General features: G+C 50.0%; 1 protein-coding gene across 3 annotated transcripts in view; it reads right to left on the reverse strand.

The window, feature by feature from the left end:
- Positions 1 to 1031: 1031 nt before the first annotated feature.
- SIK3 (SIK family kinase 3) overlaps positions 1032 to 13502 on the reverse strand; it is a 238153-nt gene continuing 225682 nt past the window's right edge. For all 3 annotated transcript variants that reach the window (XM_042959566.1, XM_042959567.1, XM_042959565.1), the window contains 4 exons: positions 4035 to 4198; positions 3049 to 3181; positions 1968 to 2138; positions 1032 to 1249 (listed from right to left, as the gene is read on the reverse strand). In XM_042959566.1, the coding sequence (XP_042815500.1) occupies positions 1981 to 2138; positions 3049 to 3181; positions 4035 to 4198 (455 nt within the window). In that variant the 3' untranslated portion in view covers positions 1032 to 1249; positions 1968 to 1980. The remainder of the gene's footprint in view (positions 1250 to 1967; positions 2139 to 3048; positions 3182 to 4034; positions 4199 to 13502) is intronic.

The following is a 13502-nucleotide window of genomic DNA, read 5'->3' on the forward strand; positions in this document are numbered from 1 at the left end:
GGTCTACAGAAAACACTTTGAACAAAAGGTGCAAGTCACAATTCAAATAGAACAGAATCTGGTTAAACATGTCTCTTTTAAACAAAAATTCCTTTTTTTTTTACTTATTAATAATAATAATAATAATAACAATAATATCAACATTTACCCAAAACAATTCCTACATGATCAAGAATTAAAATAGGGGCTGAGGATGCCCAGGGAGGAGGAGAAGGTTAGGAGAGAGGCGGGGCCGAAGGCAACCTCCTGTTCTTCTTTGTCTGTGTCAGAGGCTGAAGGGAACAAGCGTGTGTGCGTGTGAAGAAACAATCCTTGTACAGCACAATATAAAGTGAGAAGCAAAGGGGACACGAAAAGCACAGTGAACCACTGCTGGGTGTTCAGTCTGTGGGTGGAACCAGCGGGACGGGAAAGGCAGCCAACTTTCCAGGTTGTCAGAGGGGAGCTGGGTTACGCAGCGGGAAGGCTCACACGGAGGGAGATGCTCTAACTGGCATCGCCTCCAGGCCAGGCCGCTCTCGGCCCCCACACTAACGCTCCGATACGCTCTTGGCCAGGCCAGACAAGCTTTTCATGGGATCCGGGCGGTCAAGACCTTCCCAGGTTCCAGACTCGGCGGTTCTGTTTTGTTGGTTTTTGCTCTCCTTCCTGTTTTCCAAAGCGCCAGGGGCCATCACCCCTTCCTCTCTCCCTTTCCCCAGCCACTAAGAATCCAGAGGATGTTATCTGTGAGTAGTTGCTCCTGTGGACAAGCAATGCAGGGAAATGGAGAAACGGAGGTGCTCTGTGGGGGGACGCAGGGCAGGGGAGTGGCTCTGGGTCTCCTGGCCTCTATAATTTTAACTGCTTTGTTCTTCTGTCTCAGCAAAGGAAAGGAAAAAAGAAAAAAACAAGAAGAGAGAAACAAATAAAAAAGAAAGAAAATCACCTCCGAAAGAAAATATATCAAAAAAAACAAAAACAAAAACAAAAAAAAAACAAAGTAAACCAAACCTCCAACTCAAATATACCAAATACACTTTCACAAAAGGTGGCGAACACGAATATCCTGTTTATTTCCTTGGTGACTCGGTCATACAAGCAAACATGGCAAAACCCCCTCAGAACCCGAAAGAACCGCACACTGATGAACCAAAGTGAGGGAAGGAGCCGTGACGCTCTAGGTGGACAGAAACACAATGGCAATTTGGCGCAATGCTGCGAGATACTGTTGGTGTGAAGTCATTTCACTCCCGAGCTGTACACAAACCTGCAACAGAGCAGACACACACACAGGAGAATCAGCTCGGAGCAAGAGGCTCAAACATTCGTTGGAACACTTTCACGAAACGCAACTGGCTCCCTTTACCTCAGGTAGTTTAAGGGGTCTGCCATGCTGAGGCGCGAAGGCGGGTTTGCCAGACGGCTTAACCTTCATCACTGTTTTCTGTCAGAGTTTTCCAAGACAAAAGCAATACTATCTATGTACACGTAGGCATTGCTCCAGCCCAGCTGCTCAGTTTACCTGTTTTCTGCCACTGGCCTCTGAGCACACAGCTCCGCTGTCTGGAATATTCTTCCGCTTGCAGTATGGCCTTGAAAACTTATGGCTAGACAGGTTTTCTTGCCGGGGTTCCTGCCTCAGGACCGAGTTCAGGACTGTCCTTCCCCTATTACCCTGGCCAGAGGCGCCCCATCCTCCGAAGCCGCAGCTCACTTCCTGTCTCTGGGCAGGCTACGGCACCTTCCACACGCGTCTTACCCCCGTAAGTAAACCAAGGGACTATGGCCAGCATTTCTCCTGTATGCTCCCCACCTGCCCGCCGCCCCCCCCTGGAACAACCAGCACAGTGCTTCGTGACAGAACACGAAGATGCAAAGACAGAGAGGGGAGTGGTGGCCTAGTTCACGGGCCACCACACACAGAAGGATCGGGGGCTGGCCCTCGGCCGAAGGGCTGGGTTGGCCCTGGCCGGGGAGATACTCACTCTCCGTTTCCTGTTACACGCCTGCCTGCTCCATGCTGAAGGAGACCTCGGGGTGCTTGTAGCTGAGCAGAATGTCTGTGATGCACGTGGATGGATAGCAAGAGGAATTTAAATGCTGGCTGCCGTCAGCCAGGTCCGGATGCTCGTGACCAACTAGATTCTCCCTGCATTCTGCAAGACCAGAAAGAACACGCGAGCTTAGCAGAGAGCTGGGGCGGGGCAGGGGAGGGGGGCGGCAGGGAGGTGGTAGGTGGCGGGGGTGGCGGCAGGAAGAGAAGTCTGAGCACCCTGGAGCGGGGCTCCCACCCTGAATTCTAGCTCACAGCAGGTCCTAGGCTGTGGGCCGGGCCAGGATTCTTCCCGTACTAAGGGCTCCACTCGGCCCCATTCCCTTTCTGTCTCCCACCTCAAGCGCTATCGCTACTCCAGTGTGGACGAAGACAGCATGCAGTGCCCTCGGAAAGACTTAGCTCTCCAAGGGAGGAGACCATTTTAGTGCTAGCGGGCACGGGTCACTGGGCACTCTTCGTGCTCCAGGCATTTTTCTGAGCACCGTAAACTCGTTAAGCACACAGCACAATCTAGGATATAGGCTCTACTGTTTCTGCCACTTCAGAGAGGAGGACCCTGAGGCTCCAAAAGGTTAAGCGCCCTGTCCGTGGAACCTGTAAAGGGCAAAGCCAGGATTTACTGCTGACCTGTCCATTCCAAAGCCTACGCTTCTATCTGTTATGATACCTTCCTTTACTGGTTCTAAGAAGAGGCAGACATAGTCCCTTAGGATACAATGCCCTCTAATCAGAGGTAGAAAGATAGTTGTTAAAGCAGTATCTTATCAAAGCTTTACAAAGACAAACGTGATACCCCTGCCCTCAACCAGAAGGCCTGCTTCTTTGTATACCCATTCTCGATGGAGACAAGTGGGGAAGGCTTTTGTGTCCAGACCCCTCGGGGAAGCTATGGCTTCCCATCTTCCCCTGAACCCTATATACAGAAGAGGAGAACAGTCACTAGTGAAGATGGCAGGGGAGGGGTGCCTCCAGAAACTTCCCCAGGGTGCCCCATGCATAAGGCCCCTCACCTTCATTTTCCCCATCTTGAAACTGCTGGCTCCCCATGAGCGAGGACTGACTGAGAACCGCATCTGACATCCGGGCGGAACTAAGTGCTTTTCCAGCCACGAGACTCATTCCCGGCAAGTTATCCAGCTGCACCTACAGAAAACAATTAGGAAAAGAAGTCAGGATACCAGAGAACGTGCCACTCTCAGGTGACCCTTAGTGACAGCCGTTCCCTCTAAAAGAGCCCAGGCGCAGGGCAGCCTCAGGCACTGCTCCCGAGCTGTGCCATCTGGCGGTCACAGTGCGGGAAGCTGCCCCACCTTCCCCGTGGGGTGGGTGGGGTGAGGGATGCATGGTGAACCTCAGCAGATGGTCACATGCCCTTGACAACCACACGGTCTTCCAAAACCAGATTTCTGACCTGTCCCCTTCACCAAGAGGACCTGGGTCTGAGGACCGGACGGTCCAATAGTGCTCTCCGAGAGAACAGCGGCATGCTACATCTGTCCTGCTGGCACAGAGCCACGAGCCTCAAGTGGCTGAGTACTTGAAATGGGACTAGCGTGACTGAGGAACTAAATTTTTATTTCATTTTAAATACATTTACGTTTGGATGGCTACATGTGGCTAGTTGCTACGGGAGGAAGCAAAGTTCGGTTGATCTGGGTTAGGTCCCTTTATCTGAATCATTCAATGGAACTGTTGGAAAACTAACCAGAAGTCTATGGGTTCACTTGCTTGGGCTGGAGTTTAGACTGTCTGGGGAGAAGTTCAATAACTCAGACCAGAAGGAACAGATAGCAACTACTCTTGATTCCTTGGTCTGAAGTTTAGAGCACAGATTCTACTGGTCTCTGAAGTTGATTCAAAGCCATGCTTGCATCGTTCCCAGAGAGGCTGGATTCTGGCTGGGAAGAATGGAAGGGCACAGGTGACCCCACAGGACTGCTGGCAAGGTTGGGACCAGTAGGATCCCACTTCTGAGAAGTAGGAGAGGCCAACATACATAAGCATCATCACTGTTCTGGATCGTGTGGTGTCTCTGGAGGGTCCGGGGCCTGTGGTGCTCGTTGACAGAGGGGCGTGTTGGGTACCCAAGTCCATTGTGATCCGGCAGCTCCATTGCTTGTCCCGGAGAACTTCTATCCATGCAGTTCCCCATCACAGACTCTGAGGAGACACAGCAAAACAGGGTCAGCGGACCTAGAGTTTCTCCCGATGTTGTCACTCCCATCAAAGAACTGTCTTGCCAGAGGCAATCAGCAGTGGTGAGGACCATGTGTATACCATTTGCTAACCCTCAGCTGGCTGCTCAGGGTACTTAGAGGAGCCTGGACCCGCCTGCCAGCCCCAAGTCCCACAGCAAATAGGAGCCTCTTTATGGAGGGATCACAAATCCTCACGAGAAAAAGCCCATACAACGAACGGCAGGTGACTGGGTCACACTGAAACTTTCTTGTTTTCACTCCTCTGTTGGCCTGGCAGTATTATTTCCCAAACCTATGTGCACATAAGAATCTTCCGTGGAGCTCTCAGGAACCTCTAGCCTGGAAGGATGGCCTCCATCCTGTGGATGTCTTGTCTCTCCTTCCTTGGCTTCCACCTCAGTGGATCGGCCCAGTCCCCTCTTCTACTTTTTGAACTGCTGTCCCCGACTGCTTCCATGGCCCCTCCACTCTTTACATTTCCACCCTGACCTCTTCTCTCTCCTCACACTTACTTTGGTAATATCATCTATTTTCAGGGCTTCAACTATATTGCCTCTAGATAAAGAATTACTGAAATGCTTTTTTAATAAGCTCCAGATCCATAATTCCAACTATTAACCTTACCCTGGAGAAATAACAGACACCTAACACTTACCATGCCCGGTTCCAAACTCATCAACACCCTGACCCCAGGCCGTGTCTCAGACAAACTTGTTTCCCTATTTTCCTAACCTTCCGGGTGTGAGCTCGCAGGGTGCCTGTTGGTTCCGTACTCCTGGTTCCACATCACCTTAAGCCTGAAGAATCTACCTCTGCAATGTTGGTCACTTCAGTCCCTCTCTTTCCAATCTCACTGCTTCCGCCAAAGCCCCATCACCTCTTGCCTGGATTACCAATCATCCCCCCGCTAACCATCCCTCTACCGCTACTCTATAAAGATTAATTCTTAAGTAGGGTAGCCCAAACAGCTCCTTGTCACAATGCTGTCCCAGCCTACCTTCCAGTGAGTACTACACACTACGTTCCCCCATGCGTAAATGTGCAAATGGGAGCGCTTAACTCTTCCCCACCCACTCTCGATTCCATGCAGGTGCCCTCACTGTTCCTCTCTCTGGAAATGGCTTGCTGCTTCTTCCATTCCAGCCAATCTAAATCAACTCATCTTCTTAGGTCCATCTCAAATGTTACCATCTTTTTTTAATGTTTATTTTTCAGAAAGAGAGAGAGAGAGTGAGAGAATCCGAAGCAGGTCAGGCTCCAGGCTCCAAGCTGTCAGCATAGAGCCTGATGCGGGGATTGAACTCATGAACCACAAGATCATGACCTGAGCTGAAGTCAGATGCTTATCCGACTGAGCCACCCAGGCACCCCTCAAATGTTAACATCTTTATGAAACTCTCTCTTCAAGCAGATAAAGATCTTTGCTTCCTTTAAATGTCAGAAAATTTTAAAGGACTCTTATTACTCTAACACTATTCCTGACGTCATTTTCAATTGTGTATTTGTCTTGGTTGTTCTTATTAGCCCGTAAGTTCTCTGAGAACAAGAAGTGTACCTTATGCACGTGTGAGCCTTTAGTATTCCAGAACAGTGTCCTATATCCAAGAGTTATGTAATAGTTAGCTCTTTAACTGATATTAATATATACTCTCTTAATATGGGTTACTATCCTGCCAGAGTCATGCACCCTCTGGACTAGATATTGGAGAGAAAAGCATTCAAGAGGACTGAATATTTCCTCTTGACCAAAGGTGGTCAAGAAGAATACCAGGCCCACTGCTAAGTTGATCAGATACTCCTGGTCACACTTTTGGCTCTGGTCCTTAAGAGCCTGGCACCTGAACATATGTGTGGTTTGCTTGCTTGATCTTTTCTGGTCAAAGCTCCTTGGCAACTATTGGGCTTATCTTCTGATGAACTCCCCCTTGGCGACACCAGGTTTTAAAAAAGTTCTTAATAGGAAACACGGCCCTAATGCTAACCATGCCCTTCCAATGTTTATTTGAATAATGGAAGTAAAATGTGCTGTGTGAGTGTTGGCTACAGGGTTTCAGGTCTCCAGATTCAAATGGCCTCCTACAACAGTCAAGGTTAGGCCTGGCTCAGGGGTTACGGTGGGTGGGGAAGGGAGTGGAACCAACTGACGTGCACGTTGCTGGTAGTGCGACGCATCTGGAGGAAAAGGAGAGGAGGGAAGCTTCCCAAATGCCAAAGGTGATGGCGAGTGAGAAATCTTTTGGAAGTTCTCTGAGCAAAGAGGCCAAAGAAAAGAAGTGAATTCTTCTGCTATCGAAGCTAAAAGCCAGAAGAGACAGGAAGAGAAAGGAAAGCCAACAGCAGGACTTGCCGAGTGGGCAAGTCCTCACTCCTCTTCCCCACGTGGCCCGCCTCCTCTCGTTGGGCACAGCTCACGTGCTCGCCCTGGGCCCACAGAACCCATGGGCAGGAAGTGGTGCGACACTGGCTCTGTGGTCCGCTTCGCCAAGAAGCCACACAAACAGCTGCTGCTTACTTTTTCGGAGCATTTTCCAATGCCTGTCTTCTCTTCTCTGAGAGCTAACACCAAACACTCAGTTCCCTGGGGTTCTTTCCTTCCGGATAACACAGCTGGTTGCACCCCCCTCCCTGCTCTGCCAAAGACGACACAAGAGCTCTGCTGTTTAAAGATTTCCTCAAACATGAGGAAACAGCAAAGCTAACAAAATGTACACGTTCTGGTTCTTGATATCCGGCTCCTTCCCACCTCTTCTAGAGGCCTCCTCTAGAGTTTATTTGTTAAGTAGGCTAAGTCTCCTTTCTCTCTCTTTTTTTGAGTTTATTTTTATTTCTGAGAATGAGGCTTCTCCAAACCCAAATACCCACCCTCGTCTTCCTGCTGTGGGGAAGGTCGCCTGGATCCTGCCCTCCTTGTCTGCTCTCCTCCTGGCCCTCAAGTTTGGGCCCAGCATGCCTGACAAGCACCGGCACACAGAGCCAGAAAGCGCTCGAGAAATCCCTCAGTGAGCCTTCCTGACTCCCCAGCCTAGAGCTCAGGAGCACATGTTTGGGGGTCAGAGAGGCCCAGGCTGGAATCCCGGCTTCCGCAGGACTCCTGAGGAGTGGGGGCTTGGGCAAGCCCCCTGACTTCCCTGGGTCTCAGTCTATCGGGAAAGCAGGACTTACCCAAAGTCGTGAAAGTGCTTGGTGCGCTCAAAGAGCCCAGCAAACCCTGGGGTCATTTACACTCATTTCAGAGGTGTCGGTTCTGAGTGCACAGGGTGTGCCGAGCCAGCTGACGAAAACAAACGAGGATACCCTGCGTCCAGAATTGTGGGCACAATTTACCCATACGTGAGCTAACAAATGAGTTACTGACACTCTAATTTCCAGAGTTTAGTTTACGAGTTTGGTTTAATTTCCTCTTTTTAGGAGGAAAACTTACTAACGTAAGTTTAAAACTAGATGAAAACAAAGCGGATTAGTAGGAGTTAGGCAACAAAGTTTCGGTCTGATCCACATATCAGAGATCCGGAAAGGCTGGCCTCTTTGGCTTGGGAGAGAGCATGCCAGGTGCCAAAGGAGAGGGGAGGAGGCATAAATGGGAGAACGTAAGGTGGTAGAATCCGAACACTCGGAGTCAGGGTCCAACCCCATCACCGACAGTGTATGCCATCTAACCTATTTCCCGATCTGAAGAATGAGGGTTGTCAGGGGGCTCAGAAGACACCAAGGGCCAAAAGCCCTTTCTTAAATCGTAAAGGACTGCATGAGTAAAGTATTATTTTTAAGAAGAATGTCGAGTCCTATGGGGCGCCTGGGTGGCTCAGTCGGTTAAGCGTCCGACTTCAGCTCAGGTCATGATCTCGCGGTCCGTGAGTTCGAGCTCCGCGTCAGGATCTGTGCTGACAGCTGGAAGCCTAGAGCCTGCTTCGGATTCTGTGTCTCCCTCTTTCTCTGGCCCTCCTCTGCTTGTGCTCTCTCTCAAAAATAGAAACATCAAAAATTTTTTGAAGAAAAAAAAAAAAAAAAGAATGTTGAGTCCTGAGTCTCTAGACCTTTGTGACCCTCCATAGTACTCTACTGACCAGTGGGAGGGGGTGTGTGCAGGGCAGGGAAGGCCACTAGCCTAGTGACCGAGGGACAGGAGACCCAGGCTTGAGTCTTCGGTGCCTTGTGCCAGTTCAGCAGCTAGGGGCATGGTCAAGCTCACCGAAGGACACACCAATACTGGTGGAAAGAGGACCGCCGGGAGCAGCGTCCTCAGGTGCTGACCAGGGTCGAAGCCAAGAGTGTCCGGGGGCGGGGGGGGGGGGGGGCACCCGATCACGCAAGGGGCCAAATACACAGAGGGACGCGGTGCGCACCACCCACTGCCCGGGAACTTCGGGGCGGCTTGCACAACACTCTATTGAATCTGTCAATGTTGACTCACCCTTACTCATTTACTGGGCTTTAAGAGAAAAGGAGAGAAATGACTTGGGTACAGATTCCTCTTAAAGGTTCTGAGGGGTGAACCCGGCCCAGTCTGTCATTGTTTCACCCTCCGTGGGGCCTGAGTCCGCAGATAAGCTGCTGAAGCCGACGAGGCTCGGGGGAGAGGATGTGGTTCTTTGCCAGTCCAGCTGGTAATCTCACTGTGTAAACCGGTCATGCTGTTGTACTTACTTATTTGCCAGGTGAAAAAATGAAGCGTATGTAATACCACAGAGGGAAGACAAAGCTTATTTCTCCTTCTAGAGTGACAGACAGGGAGATGACAGGCAGCAGGGTACACGGAAAGCCCTGGAAGGCACGCTGGAAACACACCTTGGGCATGTTGCCTGCCCAGTGCCCCAGCAGGGCCTGGCCCCACGATGACGGGTAGAAGCAGCCATAAAGGAAAGAGGTGACCGTGGACGCTGATCTGTGGCATTCAATTTTCCTTGACCGACACCAGTGATCACTGTTCATCTACCCTGAAGAAATTTTCAGAAGGTCGCTCTAGCTCTGTTCTTTAATAATTATGCCTCTTACGGCGCTCATCCTGTACCCCTTCAGGGTAACGCTGTTTATGAACCTGCCTGCCTTCCCCCGGCAGGGTAAAAGCTTCCTGAGGGTAGGGTCTTTATCTTTTCATCCCTGCACTCACTCCCCACAGCACCTACAATCCTGTCTGGTGCAACCTTGTCATTCAGTGAACTTGATCGCATCTGTTGTTGTGGAAATAACCGATGAAGTGCTTGGGAACTAGCATGTACCTACACAGAGATGGAAGGGTCATTAAAGGAAATAGCAGGCATTCCTCTCTGTCCAGAGAGATAAACAAGCTTGAGCCTCCCCCTCTGGCCTGTAGTGAGCTGGGAGAATAGCATTATGACCTTTCTTGGCAAAAGCGACAGCAAATTATCTGATGGTTCTTTGGTAATGTAATACTCCAAGCTCTCAAGTTCTTAAAATTATAGAATCATGGCAGCTTAAAGCAGCAAAAGATGGTGGAGGCACAGTTTCTACTGTAAAAGGGGTCGTGACCTGTATATTCCAGGGTGGCTGTGAGTTGCGAGCCTGAGCCTCGAGCGCGGGGCAGAAGGGCTACAAACGGGAACTCCATTCTTCCCTCAGGGGGCATGAGCTTCATTACGCAGGGAGAGAAAGGGAGGAGAGGTTATATGGCAGGCCCACAGAGGCAGCTCGGGCTAAGGCAAGGACAATGGGGCCACCTGAGGATAAGACACCATTTTAAACACACAGGTGTACATTCCCAATGGGGATTTTAACTCTTGAGCAGCATCAGGCCTCTCTGAGGCTATGCGTTTCCCTGTCACGTTAGCCTCACCACGCTGGATTATAAAATCACAGTAATAAGCCTGCAGCTTCATTTGTTAAAGATAACTGTACATGCGGCTTCAAAAGTCACAAAACAAGAACAGATGTTAGAGGCAAAGTGAATGGTACTCAAGCATGAACGGGCATACCTTGTAGCTAAGTTAAAGAGTTAAGTTTAGAGCCAACTGGGTAGACACAAGGGAGAATAATCTCCACAATGTACTAGCAAGCAGGGCAAGAGCTGCTTCCAGAAAAGCTCACATCGAAGGTCAGGAAAAGCACATTTAAGAAAAAAGAGGACTCTGGGGGGGAGATGCTGGCAAGACTGATAATGAGGCAACAGGTACAGGGGAGTCTTGAGCTAAGAGCTTGAGGCATATGCTTCTGGCTAGATTCCTCCAGAGTGCGGAAGAGAGGGCTGTAGGGGAGAATGGTGATGGTGGTGGATGGGAGAAGGAAGAGGGAGCAGACAAGGGATGATGATCGCTCAGCCAGGAGAGGAGGTAGGGGAGATCTGTCACAAGAATCACAGTCATGAAGCTCTGGCCGGAAGGGAAGGCACCTGTTGCTGGATCTAGATCATGCTCTGGATTTTAGAAAACCTCTGCCCAGGTATAAACAATTTGTAAAGTGGTATTAAAGACAAATTAATGTTCACTGGTGCTGTGAACTTTGGTTCTATTTATTATCGGACACAATTTCTGTTTTCACTTAATAGCCAGTTTCCCTTTGTGTCTGTATAAATAACACACAGTAGGGGCACCCTGGGTGGCTCAGTCGGTTAAGCGTCTGACTTATTAATTCAGCTCAGGCCATGATCTCAGGTTCAAGCCCCATGTCGGGCTCTCTGCTGTCAGCGCGGAGCCCGCTTTGGATCCTCCCTCCCCTGTGCGCTCTCTCTCAAAAATAAAATAAATGTTAAAAAAAAAAAAAAAAGAACACACTGTATACTATTATACCATATGTAATTGTCTTAAACTTTAATAAGTTAACATTTTACAGGCACGTAGGTGGCTTAGTCGGTTAAGTGTCCAACTGTGACTCAGGTCATGATCTCGCCGTTCATGAGTTCGAGCCCTGCGTGGGGCTCTGTGCTGACCGCTCAGAGCCTGGAGCCTGCTTTGGACTCTGTGTCTCCCTTGCTCTCTGCCCCTCCCCTGCTCATGCTCTTTCTCTCCCTCAAAAACAAATAAACATTAAAAATAATAATTAAAAAAATTAAAAAATAATAAATTAGCATTTTAAAAGTGAAAAAAAAAAAACAAAAACAAAATTCCTGCCCTTAGCTTCTACTATTTCCCTGATGTGCACTACACCACCAACTTGTCAAGCCTGCTTGCCCCCCCCTCGGCCCCCCCACAAACCTCACAGAGACCTTCCCACCCACTGGTCCCGGCCCCTGCGTCTCCGCTCCAGCCAAATGGGAAATTCCTCTCCATCCACCAAGACCCAACTCAAAGAGCACTTAATGCTGGCAACCCCACTCCTCTGACTGAGAACCTTCTGTCCCCCATCTGGCGTTCCCAAAGCTCTCGCACCAGCCAGCTACATTCTGCCTCGCTTTAGGTACCCAGTAGACCAGCACCCCCGGCAAGGGGGGGCGATACTCTGACAACGATGGGATACAGGTTGATAAGCCCCCCTGGCCTTTCCGTACACAGGAGTCACACAGGAGGGAAAACCGAAGAGAAGTTAGCATCTTTGAAGAAGAACATTTCCAAAGGTGTTTCCATACATGGCAACGCAGGTTGGGGTGAGCAGGGGGTTCACACTATTCGCTCCAGCTTCGCTCCTTCCTCATTGCCTCGCACACCGGGACGTGCTGGGTCAGCACCTGCTGCGGTGAGCTGAGAGTAACGCTTGGGTTCGGTGCCACTTGACAGCAGTTGACCTTGGGGGCGAATTACATAACCTGTGCCTCATTTGTCTCACTGGTAAAATGGGGACAGGAAGAGCTACTGCCTCATGGGGTTGTTATGAGGATTAAATGAATTTCCGCACGAATAGCAGTGGGTGTCTGGCACATGGATGACACCGTAGAGATGTTAGCCATTCTCTTTTTTACGCCAAATATAGGATGCTAATCTGGTGAAAGCTTTCCTTCACACAGGAAGCCTTTCCACACTATTCCTGATACTATCACCCTGCCTCTGCTGGAACACTCCCAGTGACAAGAGGCTCCGAGGCGCTAGGGTAGCTTATTCTGGAAAGTTCTTATTACAGTCTTCCCCAGGAGTTGACATGTATTTGCTGCAACTTCTATCCTGTTCTTGGTCCTGGCCCGTGATATGGACCCCAAAGAGTCTAATCCCTCCTTCCCTCTGGTAGATACGATGGTTCTCCTTAGTCTTTCTTTCCCCTAAGCTCAAACATCCCCACCAGGTCTGTCAGCCATTCCACATAGGACCTGGTTCCGGAATCTCCCACAATCCTTTGTCCACCTACAAACACAGCAGCCACAAGTGAATCCAGTATGCCTGCCTGATGCAGGCCTCTAAGCTGGATGGCACCCATTTGGTCCAAAGCCCAGGATTTTTAAACTGTCCTGTGCAACCGCATGGCCACCCCTATCGGTGCATCAGTAAGCACAGCCGGGAAGCGCCAAGTCCTCTTCATAAACGGATTCGGAGCAAGGCCTTCTGTCCGACTCTGTGCCACGGAAACTAATTCCCCTAGGAGTTTGTGCACTGACCTTAAAGGACAGGACAGAAGACGCAGGTAGCTCCGAGAGGGGAAGGATGGGGGATCCGCTCGGTTTCCAGGCTCTACCTTTCCTGGATTAACTCATGTCCCATGATCTGTGTGGAGGGGACGGAATCGGGGCAGGTTGTGTCTAGGATGCCAACGGAACCAGATTTTCCAAGTATGACCGACGGCTGGTTATCCTGATCTCCTTCAGGATGGAAACGAATGCACTCATCCGTTATATAAAGCGACGTAGGATGATGCACATGGGGCCCCTTACGATGCTGTGATATTCTGTATTCTGCTCACGGATGAGCTGAGCAGAGTAGTAACAACGCCTCGCGTTTACATCACGTTTCGGAGCAGCACGCGCTTCTCTCGTGCGCCATTATTCCTCCTGCCCATTTTTCACAGATGAGAAAAATATGAACCCAAGGGATTAAGCGACAAGTTACCGCCTTCGTGATAGAGGTGAGTCCAGAACGGAGGTGCTCTTTTGACTCTTGGTCCAACACGACTTACACGAAGTCATACTTCCCCTAGCGCTGGCTGGCTGACTGTGTTCCTGAAGACAGGAAATTCTGGATTCCTGGAAGCCATGGTGTGACTAGGGGAAACGGGAACTATTCCCACCGGCTGTGCTATCTAAGTGTTAGTTTTCTGTCGCTACCTCTTTATTCTGAAAGCGAACGGTACTGTGCCCTGTATATTTCTCCCCTGGAAGGTCCCGAAGGCCTTCTCAGGAATTCTTTTCCTCCTAGGAACACAGAGCCCTGGCTGGGGAAAGATACCATCACTGA

This window comes from Panthera tigris, chromosome D1 (assembly GCF_018350195.1).
Source record: "Panthera tigris isolate Pti1 chromosome D1, P.tigris_Pti1_mat1.1, whole genome shotgun sequence".
Lineage (NCBI taxonomy): Eukaryota > Metazoa > Chordata > Mammalia > Carnivora > Felidae > Panthera > Panthera tigris.